A 17315-nucleotide genomic window follows, 5' to 3' on the forward strand; every position below is an offset into this window, starting at 1 on the left:
GTTCTGTTAGTTGCAGACTTCTAGGAGAGTATATTTTCCATTCAATTTTAGATCTTTATTTTCTTAATTTCTTTTTTTTGAAGCTAGTGCACTTTTCAGGATGTTATGCTTTTAAAGTTTATTGAATAAAACAGATGTTGTGTAGGTGCTGCTGGTAGGCAGTATGTGCAGAGTTGGTAGTTCAAGGGTGTGAAATGTGTTTCCATGCTTATAATGTTATTTGTATCAATAGCAAAAAGTTCTAAAGACGAATAGATTGTTCATCCTGGAAAGTGTATAGCTGATGTAGTGTAAATCTCTGAAAAAGAAGGATGTAACTTTTGCTGACAGGTGGTATAATAGGCAATTCATTTATTATTTCCCTAATATTTGCAGTTTTCATGATCTGTGTTACCAGCTAAATTGTCACCATAAAAAAAAAAAAGGTGTTTTCACATCATCCGCATCACCTAGAACTGACACTAAACAAGAGGCAAAGTGGCCCACAGTGCTCTCAACTACCTGCCGCCTTTGATGGTCATCAGACTTGGACTGGCTTCTCTTGTGTTCATAATTTTTTCTTCCTATCTGAAAAGGCTACCAGGTTATCCTCAGTACAAGCAAGATCAGATGCTGGTATACTCAAATGAATCTAGTATCCAGACTTTAATAACAGGTTTAGGATGATTATACATTAATAAAGCACTGTGAAGAAATCTGGAGAGGTTTAAGTTATTTCAAACTACTATATGCTCCATGTTGTTATTAAATCCATGGAATCAATCAGATACTTTTTTCCAGGCATAAAATACATAAGACTACCTGAATTACAGTTTTATTTCAAACAGCTATCATAACAATCGTTATTTTACACTCTCCTGTTCTCTCTAAAATGCCCATGTAATCGCAAAATTATTTTTTACCCACAGCTGAAGTCAGAACTTGGATAACTGTGCAGCACTACACAAATTCAATCTTTCTGAAGATGTTTCAGGCTGTTGACTTTTTCCTCCACTGCTGCGTAACAAGTATCTAATACATTGTTTTAATATATTTGAAAAAATTATTTGCATTTGTATTGCCACAGCTACAATTGTAGTATCAACCTTGGTGAGTTTAACAGCTAGCAAGAGATTCTCTGCACTACACTGCACTTTGCAGTGGAAATACAGATGCTCTTCATGTTCAGTACTGTCCTTATATAATAGGCTTTTGTGTTGCTGGAAAATTCTTTATGCATGGGTGAGGCAAATATCTTTCTTATATGAACAGAGTACAAACAGCATCCAATAGTAAAATTCACACTGTTTCCAACAGTACAAACTCAACCCTATAAATAGTCTCATTTATTGAGATAGTATCACAGAGATGAGGAGGATATGCTCAGGCTGCCTTTTCCTACTTCTTTTAATTGTGTATTAATCAAATACTAAATCAAACGTAACCTCAAAGTTTTATTCTGCAAAATATTATTTTTACTAGTTCTATCCAACAACTCTCCACAACCACCTTCTTTATCTTTTAAGGGGACAGCAGTAGAACACAACAGTATTGATTCAACACTCAAAAATACGTCTCGCAGCAAGCTGAGTTTTCTGTCAAAGGCTTGTCAAAGGCTTTCTTAACCTCCCTACCCCCAGCAGTGATAGCAACTAGGTTGTCACTTAAAGAAAAAAAAAAACAACCTGTAAACCAAAATCGTGCTTGCACTCTTTCAATCTAAAAAAAAAACCCCACCAAAAAACAACAAAAACAACCCACCACAAAAAAAGGGGAAAAAAGAGCATTTTCTTATGCTGACAGTATATGGCATCCCTATAGCTGGAGATCCAAATCATGCTAAGAAAAACAAAATAGAATAAAAATAAAGAAAGTGGAAAACATTAGGATGCAGGACACTATCTAGTACTTTGCTTCACTCTGTACTATGTGACAGGAATTTTCAGCAGGCTGATCAGGCTCACAGTGGAAAAGTACTGTCTGCTTCAGCCAACGAGCGCAGGATTCCCCAGCCCTGTGGGGCTCTCAGGGTTGTCACCTAGACCTCCTAATGTTTAGGATTTGCTTTGCAACTCGTATTTGCCACTGGTTTTGTGCACGTACTTTTGTAGGGGAAGGAAAAGAGACATAGTTGTCTCTTACAGCAAATTTGTGTCAGTGGCAAACTTCAGACTTTTCCTGTGAGCAGTTATAGACATGCTCAATCTGTTGCAGAAGAAAACTTTGCTTTAAAATTTAAAATCCTTAAAATGACAATCTATACTGTAGTGAAAGCAGAGATAAAGAAGATGCTCTGCGTTCCTATTTTATCAGGTGCGTTGACAACACAGAAGTGAAAAAGGTCAATTTTACAGTGCACTTGAGTACATTTTCACACTGGTTTCCTTCAGGGAGATCCATAGGCCAGTCGAGCCAGAGGCATTGTTGAGCTATGCATGGAAGGATTTAGGTTCCTGCGAGCTTCATAAATTCAGTATTCATATGGCTACTGGAAAAGTTTTAAATTTGTCATTTTATTAAAAAAAAAACCAACAACCAAAACCCACCAAATATCTCTATTGCATAAGATCAACCAGTGCATATCCCTATGCTTAGGTAGTAGTTATCAACTGTGCCTTAGATCAGCCCATTTATCTTCCTTAATTACAGCAGCTCAAGAAGGACTGTGAATGAATGTTGGGCAATATTATACAAATGTGGTCCAAATTTGTATGCATATGGCTTACAAGTATTCACGTAAAAATTAACAGCATAAAGTAGCAAGTGCAAGAAATACATTTTCTGGTAATACATATTTTAAATACTTCATTCTTAAACCCTGCATGTAAAAAATTTTTAAATGTCCAATCTAGAACGTTACACTGCACTGCAAATCACGTGTATATGCATTGTGTAAGATTCTGCACGAGTGGAGGAAGGAAGAGGTGAAAACCTGCCTCCCTTCATCTTCTATTAATCTTTACATTTCTGTGTTAAACAGTTACAGGATAAAATACAGTAAAGTGGCCATAAAACTAGCTAGCTGTCTTAAAGAAGAAGCAGAAGATAGGTAATTTTTGTGAAGTGCTCTGAAACAGGAAAATTATGGGAGGCTCAGGTTTACTGATACAATTTAACACAAGCAAAGGCTTGTAGGCAGAGTATCTCCTACTGAAGTGTTCCTTTATACAGTTTCAATATTGATATAGTTGTAATTTAAATACACAATTAATTTTGATTTATATTAATAACACAATTAATATTCACTTTCCTAACAAAGCTTTCAAAGCCATAACTGTACGTGCCTACCACAAGAATAACTAGTCAAGTGATTTCCAACCCTCTGCCTTTAAATGGTATGAGTGTGTCTCTCGCCTTTCCTGAGAGCGTGTGTGCACAGAGCGTTGAAATGCAATATCACACAACACATGCCAACTAACATAGTACCAGCTCAGGTGCCAGATGCAGTAGTGAGCAGCTCTACACTGCCCTTGATGCTTCCGCTTCAAGAGCTGACTTGCGTCTCTGTTCTGCATTGTCCATATTGGTCATACTCTTAATCGAAAGAGCAGGTATACAAACACACATCTCTGTTATTTTTACTGTGTGCTATTTAGACTTCTGCTGTATACTGTTTTAAATATAAAATTCCTGTAGGGGATTCTTAGAAACCCTCATAATGCAGTAAATCCTTTAGTTAACTGAAGTCAGTCAGCAGGCTTTTTAAGACTAATCACTACTATGTACTTGACAAATCTAGCAGGATACTGTATGCACAGAGTGAAGCTGATACTGTCATTCACTATTTTATTACTTCACATTAGACAAATTGTTCCATTGAAATCAGAGTTTTATCTGTCATGAAAAAAAAGTCATTTGTATCTCTTTCTTGAAAGGCAGGATTAATGTCATCAAACACTTAGAAATTCTTCTACCCAGAGTCTTTAATTCAATATAAGATAATTTACACAGTACGAAACAACATCTAAAGACTCCAGAAGAGAAGTGGCCAGCACATTTCACCCATTAGCAAATGCCTACTTCTACAACTTGCCTCTTGAAAGGGAACTGGATACACCAACTTAGACATCTTACATTTGAACCTGCGTGATAACTACTCAAAGTAGTTGTCTTTGAGCTGTTCTGTTTTTTTTCTAATGTGCTGAGAATGTTATGAGCAAAAAAAATACACAAATGAAATGCCGCATTTTTACAGGGATGCAAGCACTGACAGGAAGAATAAATGCCTTATGACTGGAGAATAACTGTGTATGTGTATTATGTATGTACAGCTACCTAACCCAAAAAGGAAAAATTAATAACAATGTAAAAAAAAACCTTACACTAAAAATAAAGATGGTCTTTAGATGCTCATAACGCAATGTGTTTTGGCAGAAAACTGAAAAAAAAAATCAGCCTGACTTGATTCTGTATTGATCAAATCCCTGTAACTGAAGAAAAGTTGAGTTGACATCAGACCAGTATTTGGTAGAGCAGAATTGCCAAAAATCATGTTCTGACTCCACATTTGCTGTTGCTCATAAGAAGGATGCCATGAAGAGGTCCAGCTTTTCATCTGTGAACAGAAACCTCCAGTTCATGCCTGATTATATATTCCATTTGCATAGGAATGTGATAGTTGCTCATCAGCATCGCAGAGCACTGCATGATTCAGCATAATTTCTTCCTAAGGGAATGGCTGACAAAGGCTGGATAAATAGAGGCGCTTTCACATACACTGGCAGAGACCTGCAAAAGTCTTGGCTGAACTCTCTAGGTCTGGCAACAGCCATTAATCTCTCGCTTACATGAGCACTGAAACGCTATTAATGAGTGCTTTTTCACACACATACACACAGTAGCACTTCCGAGCACTTTTGGGATTGGAATCGGCATTATCTTTTTCAGAGGGTCAAAAGTATCCCAGCAATGAAAACCTTGGGGTTTTTCCCTGCTATTTTACTTCAAATTTTTGTAAACGTAGTGACAGATTTTTTGTTATTATTATACGACTAAGGCATAAGCATGTGACTGCAGCTCTTTATTGCTCCATCTCTCTCACTCATTAAACTGTAAATTTGCTTGACTGATGTCAAAGCTGTTTCTCAGATGGTACGTGGAGACTGAAAATAGAGAGTGCTGAGCAGGAGTCCCCTCCCTGTCCTGCTTCTCCATCTCCACAAACCAGGCACACAGTGTCACGCCAGTGGTCAGTGTATCCCTGTTTGAAGCACTGGTTTCACTGCCCTCGAACAGCAGACTTGACTTCAGTTGGTAATAGTGTTCCTATGGCCAATTTGCAGGAGAGCTGCTCCCTCTGCTGAGTTTTCTGTCGATCGGCACCGGCACCTGATGTCCTTCCTCACCATGCTCGGCCCCAGCCCGGACTGGAACGTGGGCCTGTCCGCCGAAGACCTCTGTACCAAGGACTGTGGCTGGGTTCAGAAAGTCGTTCAGGATTTAATACCCTGGGATGCTGGCACAGACAGTGGTGTTACCTATGAGGTATGTGCGCTATTTCTAATATATTAAAACAGTGAAGTTTACCTTAAAGAAGTTAAGAATGAAAGCTATTGGATCCACAGTAACACCGTATATGCCTTTATACTACTCTAGTAAAAATTTTGCTTATAATGAACTAAAAGTCATTTAGACAGATGCTAGCTACAGTTACTGTTGGTCATTGTCTGAATTCCCTGAGCATTATTATTAATGGGATAATATTACATTTACCTGAGATATTATTATATTCATCTGTTGAATTAATGGAGGACTTAGTTTGCTCAAAACTAAGCATTAAGGTGTCCAAGCCCTTTGATACAAATCTGCGTGCCGTCAGCAGCCACATCAACTTGAGTTTTCTACTGTTTCAACCCGATGCCATCTATTCTGCTCGGCACAGAAAACTTAACTATTCCTTACAGCAGGGATTGAAACTCTGGACTTCTCATCACTACGAGACTCTAAAATCATCCATTTTCTCTGTCTCCATCACTCTGTCAGTCTAGGAAGAGATTCACATCATCGCCAGGTAAAGTCTTTTTTTTGACCAAATGAGTTACGTCAAGTTACTGTGCTGGTTAGGTCTCCATAGCTGACAAGCATACCTACACTGTGTGTCTATACACAGTGTATACACACTGTCTATACACACAGTATAGACAGCTGAAGGTAGGCAAGAGCAGTCACATCCTCAAATACCATGCATATTCCCTTTTCAGATGGCAGAAGGTGGTTGTTTTTTTCTTTCAAACCCAGTCTCTTTAATACCTAAAGAATGTCTCCAGTTATAATGCAGATCTGGAGGCAGATTGAAGATTTTTTTTTATCAATGTAGCTATCTAACCACACTACAAGGTGTACATCATAATGTGAACCCAGCTTCAGGGTTGAATCCCAAAATGCTAGAGAAGTGCTTCCTGAAAAAAAAACCACAAACCCACATTACCTTGAAGTATGAATGTATCGAGTTCATCTTCTGTTGGAATTACCCAATTCAGCATTTCAGAGAAGTTTTAATTGCTGCAGATGATTTATATTATTAATAAGAGTTTTTAGGGGTTTTTAAACCTTTTTTTTCTTTTTCTTTTTGATTGCAGTCTCCAAACAAACCTACAGTGCCTCAAGAGAAGATCAGACCACTTACAAGCTTAGATCATCCTCAAAGTCCATTTTATGATCCAGAAGGAGGATCTATCAAGCTGGTAGCCAGAGTTGTCATTGAGAGAATCGCACGCAAGGTATACTATACATATAAAATTCTCAAGCAAGCAAAAAACCTCACTTCATAAACCAAAAAAACAATCCTTCCTCTCCCCTCCCTCCAAATCTACGCTTCCTAACCTACCCGCAACAAAGATAATGGTAGAAAAGAACTAAAACTATCTGAAGGTATTATTTCTCCTACTTCTGGTTATTACTGCGTCTGCTTAATTGGGGATTTTTTTTTAAGTATGCATAGGAATTAGAAGAGAAAAAAGTGCTGCAGATGCAATAGTGCCTCACAGTACGTTATTTTAGCCCCTCTCGCTGCATACACATATGAGTTTCCTGTATCCAATCTCCACAATAATTTCTTTGCAGGGGGAGCAATGCAATATCGTACCTGATAACATAGATGATATTGTGGCAGATCTAGCACCAGAGGAAAAAGAAGAAGGTACATTTTAAATTAGTTTGTGCTGTTCTAATTTATATTTTGTTCCATTCTCCACTGTCATTTCTAGATACTTAGGAGCAAAAGTCCCACTCAGTGCCAAAAACTGATTTAAGTTTTCATGTTTTCTGGTATCTACTATTAGCCTTCCCTTATACACCAAAGAAATTGCATGTATACCCAGAAGATGACAATAATAATAAAAGCAATAAAAGAGAGAGGTCTTTTAGGGTTCAAACAAAAATATTAGGTTTTTTAAATGAAAGGTGGCAATTGGTCTCTTTTTTTTTTCTTTTAGGCTAAAATAAAGATGGAATACAGGAAGAAACAATGTATCCTATTGGCATCTAAAGCAATCACCAGCCAAGTAGAGAGAAGCAAATGGAAGACTATTTTGAACATTCACTGTGCCTTTTCTTACTTTTTAGATGATACACCTGAGACCTGCATATATTCAAACTGGTCCCCATGGTCAGCCTGCAGCTCTTCTACCTGTGAAAAGGGCAAGAGGATGAGGCAGAGAATGCTAAAAGCTCAGCTGGACCTCAGCGTGCCCTGCCCAGATACCCAAGATTTTCAGCCATGCATGGGTCCAGGCTGCAGTGATGAAGGTAGTCAAGAGGAAGGGGTGGAGGAGAACAGCTTGTAGGGTTTACTCTTCCTTTAAAGTCCATAAAGCTGTTGGTTGCTGTAGTATGACTCGGGTTATGGCAAATAGAGGAATAATTGCTGAAGAATACATATTCAAGCTGTCTCTGGTTGATTGTGCAGTTCAGCTGAGTCGATGCATGAAGTACACAGAAGAATAAAGGAAAGGAGTAAAGTAAGCAACAGAGAGGACAGACCATGAGAGGCAGCAGAAAAGTGATACTGCACACAAATGGGCAGCTGCAGATTTGCCAGCAATTGCGTTAACATTAGCAATTGAAATGGTTCTCTGTATTTTAGATGGTTCCACTTGCATGATGTCTGACTGGATTACCTGGTCCCCCTGTAGCATTTCGTGTGGAATGGGAACGCGATCTAGGGAAAGATATGTAAAACAATTCCCTGAAGATGGCTCTATGTGCAAAGTGCCTACTGAAGAGACTGAGAAATGCATTGTAAATGAGGAATGTTGTAAGTATTTCATTCAGCTTTGTAAAATCCATCCAATAGCAGGAGCACTGCCCAAACATTTTTTTTTTTATATGAGCTCTACTAATGAATGATTTTCTCTGTCCGTTTTGAATAGCCCCTAGCAGCTGCCTTGTCACTGAATGGGGAGAGTGGGATGAATGCAGTGCTAGCTGTGGCACGGGGATGAAGAGACGACACAGAATGATCAAGATGACTCCAGCTGATGGATCCATGTGCAAGGCAGAAACTACAGAGGCAGAGAAATGCATGATGCCTGAATGTCGTAAGTGTCCGTGAGTTAATCTCTTCCGCTATAGGAAGGCATCATTTATGACACATTGCTCCATCACACAAAGAATATAGCTAAACCAGAAGCAATGTTGCTTTTTCTTGTTCTCCTTAAAACTAGATTCTTTAAGGAATGTTCATTAAATACCACGTTGACCAACAGTGTGAGAGCAGAAGGAAAAAATACTCAGTGGTATGCCATTGCTGTATTATCCATACAGTGACGTGTATATTAGCAAGCCATACATGAGCAACTCTAATTCATGGAGCATAAGGCTAGAATAAAACAGAGCTCTCTCCTTGTAGCCCATGAACAGTTCAGAAATTGAGGTGCTCCGTTTGTGCAGTCAGCCAGTCTCCCCCTTACTGTGAATATTAAAATTGGTTTTCATTTCTTAAGAAATGTTAAAATTTTCAAGAAAGGCAGAAAGAATTAAGTTAAAAGAAGATTTTTGGTAGATAAAATATGGAAATATCACATTTTCAACTATACAAATTTGACTTCCAATTCTGTCCACTGCAACAATCCTTTTTTTTTTTTTTACAGGAGTTATGATTGAAACATACCTGCTTAAACTATTTATTCCCCTGGAACTCTGCAGATATAAGATATAGAAAAGATAGCAAAGAAAAATGTATTAAAACCAAGCAAATCTTTCAATTTAATACACTGTTTTCTGAGCTTCTTCAGAAGCATCATTCAGCTTATGATTCATCTTGTCCAAAGGGACAACAAAGTATAGTTGGTTGATAACACATAAAATAGAGTACATTTTCTACCTGTATTATTTTCAAAATGCATACCTTCATAATTTTTGTATAACAGGAATTCATTACCTTTTTATTTTCATGTTAGATACCATCCCGTGTCTACTGTCTCCTTGGTCTGAATGGAGCGACTGCAGTGTAACATGTGGGAAGGGAATGCGAACCCGGCAAAGGATGCTGAAATCTGCTGCCGAGCTTGGAGACTGCAACGAGGAACTGGAACAAGCGGAAAAATGCATGCTGCCAGAATGCCGTAAGTGTGGGAAACTCTCTGGAAGAGGAGGCTAATTATGTCTGCTACTGTCTATTATGGGTCAAAACTCTGCCAGCTTTTTTTAGCATTGTTTCCTAGATGCTTACAACAGTTCTTTCTTCTAAGAAAAGTTATTGTATGGACAATTATTTCCTGCTTGCCTTTAGTCATGAAACGTAATTTGAAATTTGTAGGTAAATGCTCTCTGGAATCAGGAATGCTATAGATTGTTTTCTGATTCTGTTTTGGAGAGGGGTCAAGAATAGTCCTTGCCTCCAATAACCAAATGATCCAATCCTCTCTTGCTTTACATCCATGTATTACTCCTAAGTCTACCCACAGAGGAATCGGTAATATGTGAGTTTTATCACGTGTGGATTTTTTTTAAATGATTTTCTAAATTATTCTTATTGTGCACTTTTGGCTAATGAGAGCTGGAAGACAATCATGGCCTAATTTCAGCTTTCCTTATTTAACCCTATACTGATGACCGGTATTGTTCGGGGTATATGATTTCTCTGTATTTAACACAATACCATAGCTTTAGGCAACAATGTATTCTCTTCTCAGTAGTAAATAAGTCAGAATTATAAACCCTACTTTTTACTCAAATGCAGAATGGGTTCTATTGAGGAAGGAAGGATGGAAGCAGGGAAATATGAAAGGCCGGAAGGAAGCATTAAAATCACCTGCGTGAGTCTCAGCTCACAGAAGGAGCGCAAAAGAAGCTCCACCTTCAATACATCTCTGAACTGTGTCACAAGCCTTGTTACTGATCTACATCCCTTTGCAACCCGGAATATCATATGAGCCAATGGATGGTGTGGCTACGTCTGTGCTGATTTTTTTTTTTTTTTAACCTTTCTCCACTAAAATCCCCACTTCTTGGGTGGTGCAGATTTCTAGTTGCTTTGCAGTCCTTGTGAAGCGCGATAGCCTAAGACACTGCTGCATGAATAAGATATGATTACTTTTAGTGTCCTGTTGCCAGCTGGTTTATGAGGCTTTATAACTAATTACATTATTTTTCACAGGAAGCATTGGCTAAAAAGGCTTTTACACTGTAATTTGCTAATTCAGCCTTTCTTAGATAACATGAAATATCATTTTGATTATTATTCACTGGGGCTGTAAGTTTTAAGCAGTGCTGAAAGATGAAAACTTTTAAGACACAATGTTATTAGTGAAACTTGCTTATTGCATAACACTACCAGTAAAGCAAGACTTAGATCTCAGAGGTATCAGATTCTTTGTAAATATAACTCAATTTTTAACAGCTTTGCACTATGAAACAGACATATTGGTGTACAGAATGGAAAACTGAAGAAGGCACAGGAGAATTATTTATATGTTCTTTGTAATTTTACTGATCTGCCAGCACCACTCTTAAAGAAAAAAATTGAGGAAAGTGTCAAATAACGGTTCTGCTAGAAATGGATTCAGAAAATTTCGATGTGCAGCCTCACAAAATTCACTTGAAAAGACTGGAGGCTTAAGTTGGATTCCTGTATTTAGAATGAAAAACATAAGGCACGTCTGTGTGTCTCTTCTTGATCTTATGTTTAGATCTCAAGGCCTTCATGTAATATTTTCTCTGTCTTTGCAGCCATTGACTGTGAACTCACAGAGTGGTCCCAGTGGTCCGAATGCAATACCTCATGTGGAAAGGGCCATATGATCAGGACAAGAATGATTAAAATAGAACCACAGTTTGGAGGAACAGCATGCCCAGAAACTGTCCAACGTACAAAATGTCGAGTAAGGAAATGTCTGAGGGGCCCAGGTATGGAAAAAAGGCGCTGGAAAGAAGCCCGGGAGAAAAGGAGAAGTGAACAAGCAAAAAAAAATATAGATAGTGAGCAATATCCAGGTGGGTCTGAAACCATTATTTATTATGCTCATGTCTAGTTGTCTTTTCTTCATAACAGGAGTTTCAGAGCAACTCCACTTCATGCTGCAAGAACGTTTTCAGCATTTCAGTCTAGGGAAAGTTTCAGCAATAAAATAAAGCACAGCCACTTTTGGTGTTTTCCTGTCATCAAAAATGTGCAACATAAGCGTAGGACACAATGGAGAAGGGCTCACATCTGTCCATGCATGCCCCATCACTGAGAAAATTTTACCTTCTTTACTACAAAGTGTGGAATATGAAAAATCTAAAATTTAGACCTAGCAAAGGACTGATTGCAATTTTTGCAGACCTGAGTGATAGTCTTTGTATCCAGTTACCTTTGAATTTTGAAAGTATTTGTTCCTGGATCCAAAACTGCATTTCAAAACTGAATTGATTTCCACCTCAATAATCTGATTCCGACTCAGACTGCTCTGAAAGATCTTCTTGGACTGCTTTTTCAATAAGGGACAATATTAACAAGCACTGATGCCTCAAAATCCATAGAACACAGTATCCTGTGGTATAGTTTATGTTTATCTGGATATATATTACTGCCAAGTTGGGGTTCACGCTTGACCAACATTTAACAGTTTCTTAATTTTATCTGTGTTTTATAATGTAGACAGTAGATTTCTTTTTTAATACATTTTTTTCAGTGTTTGACAAAGATACCTTGATTACACATAGCTGGGGTTTCTTAATTCCTACTGTAATAAACTAAGCAATATGCTATCTTAGATTCAAAAGATATGACTGTGCACACATGCATAGTAGTACACATATTGAGATACGTAGGTTAGACTGAGATACCAAATCTTAATCAAATGACTTATTTTTTCAGTTTGTAGGCTGAAACCATGGACTGCTTGGACAGAATGTTCTACTCTCTGTGGAGGTGGAATTCAGGAACGCTACATGGTGGTAAAGAGGAGGTCCAAAAGTACTCAGTTTACTAGTTGCAAAGACAAAAAGGAGCTAAGAGCATGTAACGTTCATCCTTGTTAACAAAACACAAGGCTTCCAAGTGATGCACTCTGAGCTAAATGGAAAGTCAACCTTGGTTTGGTTTTTAAAACAAAACAAAAAAATATATGAAGTGTATATTAGTTTTCATTTTTGCAGTGTGGTTTGCTTTTTAGTCTTGCTGGTGCAAGAAATATATTTTATAAATATTTCCTCACAGATTTATGCTGAGAGTAATTCTTTGGTACTCCAGCCAGCCCTTAATGCATAAAAATAGTAAGTCATTATGAGTCATTTAACTGAAATACAGACATATCTGTTGACATGGAATAGCCATATAGAAATACTACTTGTAAAGACATGGGATGCATGCGTATTAACACAACTAAGTTAAAGTGACGTATTTCATATGTGGGAGGATTTCTCTCTCGATTTGATTTTGAAAAATCCAAAGCAGTGCCTACGTTATTTTACAACTATGCCAAGGAGTAATTTCAGTAATGCTGGTTCAGTAATATTAAAGGTGCATGTTTATCTTTTTACACTATTGGGTTGATAGTTATAATAATGATCCTATATACTCTTCTTCACATGGATGCTATGGTCCAAGCAAAATGGTCTTTGCTTCTTTAAAACTTAAAAAGTAAATAATTTGCACAGCTCAACAGTGATGTTTGCCCACTACATAGTCACAGTCAAAACAGCACACAAAGAAAAACATGTGAATGTCATAATATATTTAGGATGCCATATTCTTTTGTTGGATCTATCCACTGCCTCTCAAAATGGATACGGAACTGCTAGAAATTGGTCCAAACACAGACCATCGCAACAGCTGTGTGCCGGAAAGCCTTCCACATCAGAGACACTAAAAAATTAGATTAGATTTTGTGAGACTGTTAATCACAGGTGAAGAGAGAAAGAGGTTTATAATATAATAAACATGGTAGAAAAAGGTGAGCCAGGTTCTCAGGCATCCATTATAACAAAAAAAGGGAAGGAAGCCTCTGAAATGAAACAATGACAGCCTCTTAAGACCTTAATTACAGATTGACACAAGAATCTGTTTACAGCAGAGTTATTTATGGTTTTTTTACTCAGAGTATAGGAGGAGCTAAAAATTACTAAATTTATGAGAATTACTCATTTGTAGATGTACTAGCCAGGATAAATATCTTCCCTGACCACTTGAGCGATCAGCAGACTGCCTGAGATTAGAAAATACCTCCTCATCATTCTAATTGCTTTTGCTGTTTTACGCCGTCTCCTGCAGAGTTTAGCTCCCATCCCTACATTTAATCAGGTGTAGGACCAGCAAGACTTTGGGCTTCACTTGTACATAAGACTGTCCTGTAAGTTCAACAATCTGACATTAAAGATGAGAGGTGAAGGTGATGGGTTATCTTTTAGTCCAGGAAAGGCAGCATACACCTATGTCTCTACATAAATAATAACAATGCACTGAAAATAAAGACTGTTGATGCTGACTCTTAAGATGAGCTTCAGACAAATGAACAGAGAAAAATATATTTTAGAGTCTCTTTAAACCAGCCTTGAGTAATTTACTCACTTCCTTAACACTTGGTCACTATCCTGAGAATCTGACACACAGGTTTTAAGTGTCCACATTTGATGTGAACCACAACCTGCTGAGGCTGTTTAACCTCACCATCACTGCCCTGGGACTCCTCTCCTTACCTCCCTGTGCCGGGATGGGCTAGACGGGCTGCTTACATTACACTGTGGGACTCTTCATCTCATTTCTCCACTGAATGCCGGAAGGGTTGCTCGGGACTTCCACAGCTGTCACATCCCACCGCCCTGAAGTATTATATAGCTTTTTATAGACCTGGAATGAAGGGAGGGCCAGGGAAATAATGGAACCAGCCGCAGTGTTAGTTAAGCCTCTCCCACCGCTGCTAGATGAAATGGGTGCAAGCCCATTGTGAACCAAACCAGGAGGAAAAAAAAAAGAAGTAGTTTTAATGCTAAAACCAAACACTACATTTTGCACAGCTTGGCTCATTTAATAATATTAATTCAGATAGTTTGCCTCCTTGTGCCTGTTGAAAATTTCTGCTGTTTATGTCTATAGCACTGTCATTACAGTGTAGCAGCAAGACTGTCCCCAAGTAACATATTTATGACCTTACCTTGCACACTACCCTTTTATGATCAAAAAACCCCAACAAAAAAGCAGTGGAATGATATAGATACTGGAAGAGTGACCAGCTGAGCATATTTCAGGTGAAGAAACAGATGGCTGCAGAGAAGGACCACAGCGACTAATGCTAGGCGCTCAGCCAGGGCAGAGCCGCATAGGCAGTCGACACCCACACACCACCTACCTTTGTGAGCCGCCCGTGCTGAGCCTGACAGAGGCTATCCCAGCTGAGGCTGATCATTCAAATAATGAACTTTGACAACGAAATATCTGACAGAGTGGGTTTTGTAGGCTTGGATCTGTGAGAGCTTGGGGCAGAGGAAGCAGGAGAAGAAAATTTCTCCTGAATGGGAAAATGCTATGAGTTTATGGACTATATTTTATCTCATCAACCCTCACGTTACTCTTGTTCAAGCAAATCTTGCAAAACCATTTCTGCAAATAATCAAACATAATGTTGTTATTTTCATTTTCACGTTTGTTCTAGCTCATCAGGCTGTTTTGTCTTTTAATTACTCCCTCTGCCACAGGCTACGTAGTCCAAATACACCTTTAGGTATGTAGGAAATACACAACATCTTTCTGAATATGCCCACAAAAACTTCCATTAAAACAATCAACCATTCCTCTCACTGTGGTTCTTACTAATTTGATTCTTCAGATACTTTATTTTCTCTTAGAAAGCTGTTCAGTGTGATTTCCAGTCATTTCTCTTAGGCTCATTAAAGTTATGAATGTTGGAAACTATTTCCCCCCACCTTGTTAATACATGCAATGACAACGTAGATTGCACTGGGTCAGAAAATGTGTGATCATTCCTGCTTAGGTTCAGCTTTTCACGATGTTTTTCTGTTGAAACATTTTACAAGTCACTTGTCTTTCTTCTGACTTGATACAAAAGAAATATTTAAGCTTGTTACATTTTGTAAAAAAAAAAAAAACCACAAACAAAAACAAATTAAAAATAAGAGGCTGATTTTCTATTCAGAAAAAAAAGCTCTGATATACAATATGTAGAAATAGTCCATTGTTAACTGTAAACTTTCTAGTAGTGTGATAGCCACTGATTATCAGTCAATAAAAATGAGAACTGCCGAGTCTCTTATCTCATGAATAATACTGCTGAACTGAAAGCACAGATACCACTCCAGTTTTGTAGACCTCAACTATCAGATTTTAGCATTGTGTGTATGGGGTTTTTTGTGACATACAAACTGTAGAAGCTTTACACATAATAAAAAAGAAAAGTTAGGGGCTTAACAAATGTACAGTAGGATTCTGTGTGTGCAGCATACAATTTAAACAAAATTTTGTCTGATTGCATTTTTAGATTTCCTTCGTTGGTTTTTTTTGCTGTGGAATTATGAAAAAGCTACCATGAATATTTCTTACCAAAGTCTTGTGTAGATGTTTTGTAGCTGTCTGGCTAACACATTATTATTATTATTATTTTGGAATAAAGACATCTTTACTATGAATTTTACACCTGTAAGAGATTCTGTTCAACTAGCATGATTATGTACATCAAAAAACCCACACACTTTTCAACATAAGGAGTCAAGTCATGCTCTTATTTATATTTTACTTCTGTTCAAACTAAATGGGATAGCTGGAGTGAGCTGGATTTTACTGAGGTCAGTCATTCTTTCCTCTTAGAAGTTACTTGCATCAAGCTTTTTGCTAAATAGTTTGTTGTTCTTTAGAAATCACAGGATAACTTAGGATCATTACTCAAATTACCCTGTATTACTCTCAGGCAGGTTTTGTTGTTGTTGCTGCTGTTGTTGGTTTTTAATAAAAGAGAATCCGTTTAAAAGAATACATTTCAAAGCCTGGCAATACACAAATGGGAAAATTGTAAAAAATGAGCTTTCAAAAATTCTGAGATTTTGTAAGATTTTCAACTGATATTTTACGCTGTTAGAAGAGCATTCAGGTGCGCTGCGAGTGCATCCCTGATAACTACCCAGAGAAGTACATCAGTTAGGAGGAGCCACTCGGCAAAGCTGCCGCTGTAGAAATATGACTAGAAGTAACATCTTGCAGCCCGCTAGAAGTGACCATAGAAAACACCATATTCTAAAACTAAAGCGTAACAAGGCTGAGGTGGGCCTAGAGGTAGTTGCCTGGCGATGACAAGCTAGGAGTTGCTTATCACAGACTGAAGGCAGCCTGGTGCAGTGACACTCCCCTGGCATTTAGCTGCTTGCTCTCACCAGAAAAACAGTCGGTATTTCCACGCAGCTGTGTTGAGGCAGGTTTGTCAGCATGTACAAGAGCAGCATGAGGCACCGCAGCAGAACTGCTCGCCTGCCGCGAGCTGCCTCCCGACCGAGCGGCTCTGCTCCAGCGGCGCTGGGCGACTCGAAGGGGATGGTGCCTACTGCCAGGCCCCTCCCTGCAGACACCCTGCCACAGCAGCTTTCGGTTTTTGTAGCCTCTTTCAGAAGAACAAAGACAGACAAACTCACCTTTCTGTAATTCCTGCTTTGGTTTTGTTTGCAAATAGTGGAGTTTCAGCAAAAACTGCTGATTTTGTCTGCAGACAAGACCAACAGCACTGAGCCTGCCTGGCCTGAGCAGAGCAGTCCCTGTGGTGCCAGGGTAACAGCAGCCTGACTTAGCAGGACAAGTCAGCTGGGCACCTCCATGTCATGGACAACCAACGGACAGAGATGGACTTTTCTGAAGGACAATTTACAGTATCCAAGTTAACCCACTAACTCTTTCTCCACTGACAATGTGAAACTAA

At 38.4% G+C, this 17315-nt stretch overlaps 1 protein-coding gene across 1 annotated transcript in view; it reads left to right on the plus strand.

The window, feature by feature from the left end:
* Positions 1–16382, plus strand: part of SPON1 (spondin 1) — a 214958-nt gene extending 198576 nt beyond the window's left edge. Inside the window, exons 8-16 of the mRNA XM_009937171.2 lie at positions 5262–5463; positions 6558–6698; positions 7042–7117; positions 7543–7725; positions 8063–8233; positions 8349–8516; positions 9378–9542; positions 11149–11412; positions 12278–16382. Coding sequence (XP_009935473.2) covers positions 5262–5463; positions 6558–6698; positions 7042–7117; positions 7543–7725; positions 8063–8233; positions 8349–8516; positions 9378–9542; positions 11149–11412; positions 12278–12441 — 1534 coding nt within the window. The 3' untranslated portion in view covers positions 12442–16382. The remainder of the gene's footprint in view (positions 1–5261; positions 5464–6557; positions 6699–7041; positions 7118–7542; positions 7726–8062; positions 8234–8348; positions 8517–9377; positions 9543–11148; positions 11413–12277) is intronic.
* The last annotated feature ends 933 nt before the right edge of the window (positions 16383–17315 follow it).

The sequence above is a fragment of the Opisthocomus hoazin genome, chromosome 7 (genome assembly GCF_030867145.1).
Source record: "Opisthocomus hoazin isolate bOpiHoa1 chromosome 7, bOpiHoa1.hap1, whole genome shotgun sequence".
NCBI classification, from domain to species: domain Eukaryota; kingdom Metazoa; phylum Chordata; class Aves; order Opisthocomiformes; family Opisthocomidae; genus Opisthocomus; species Opisthocomus hoazin.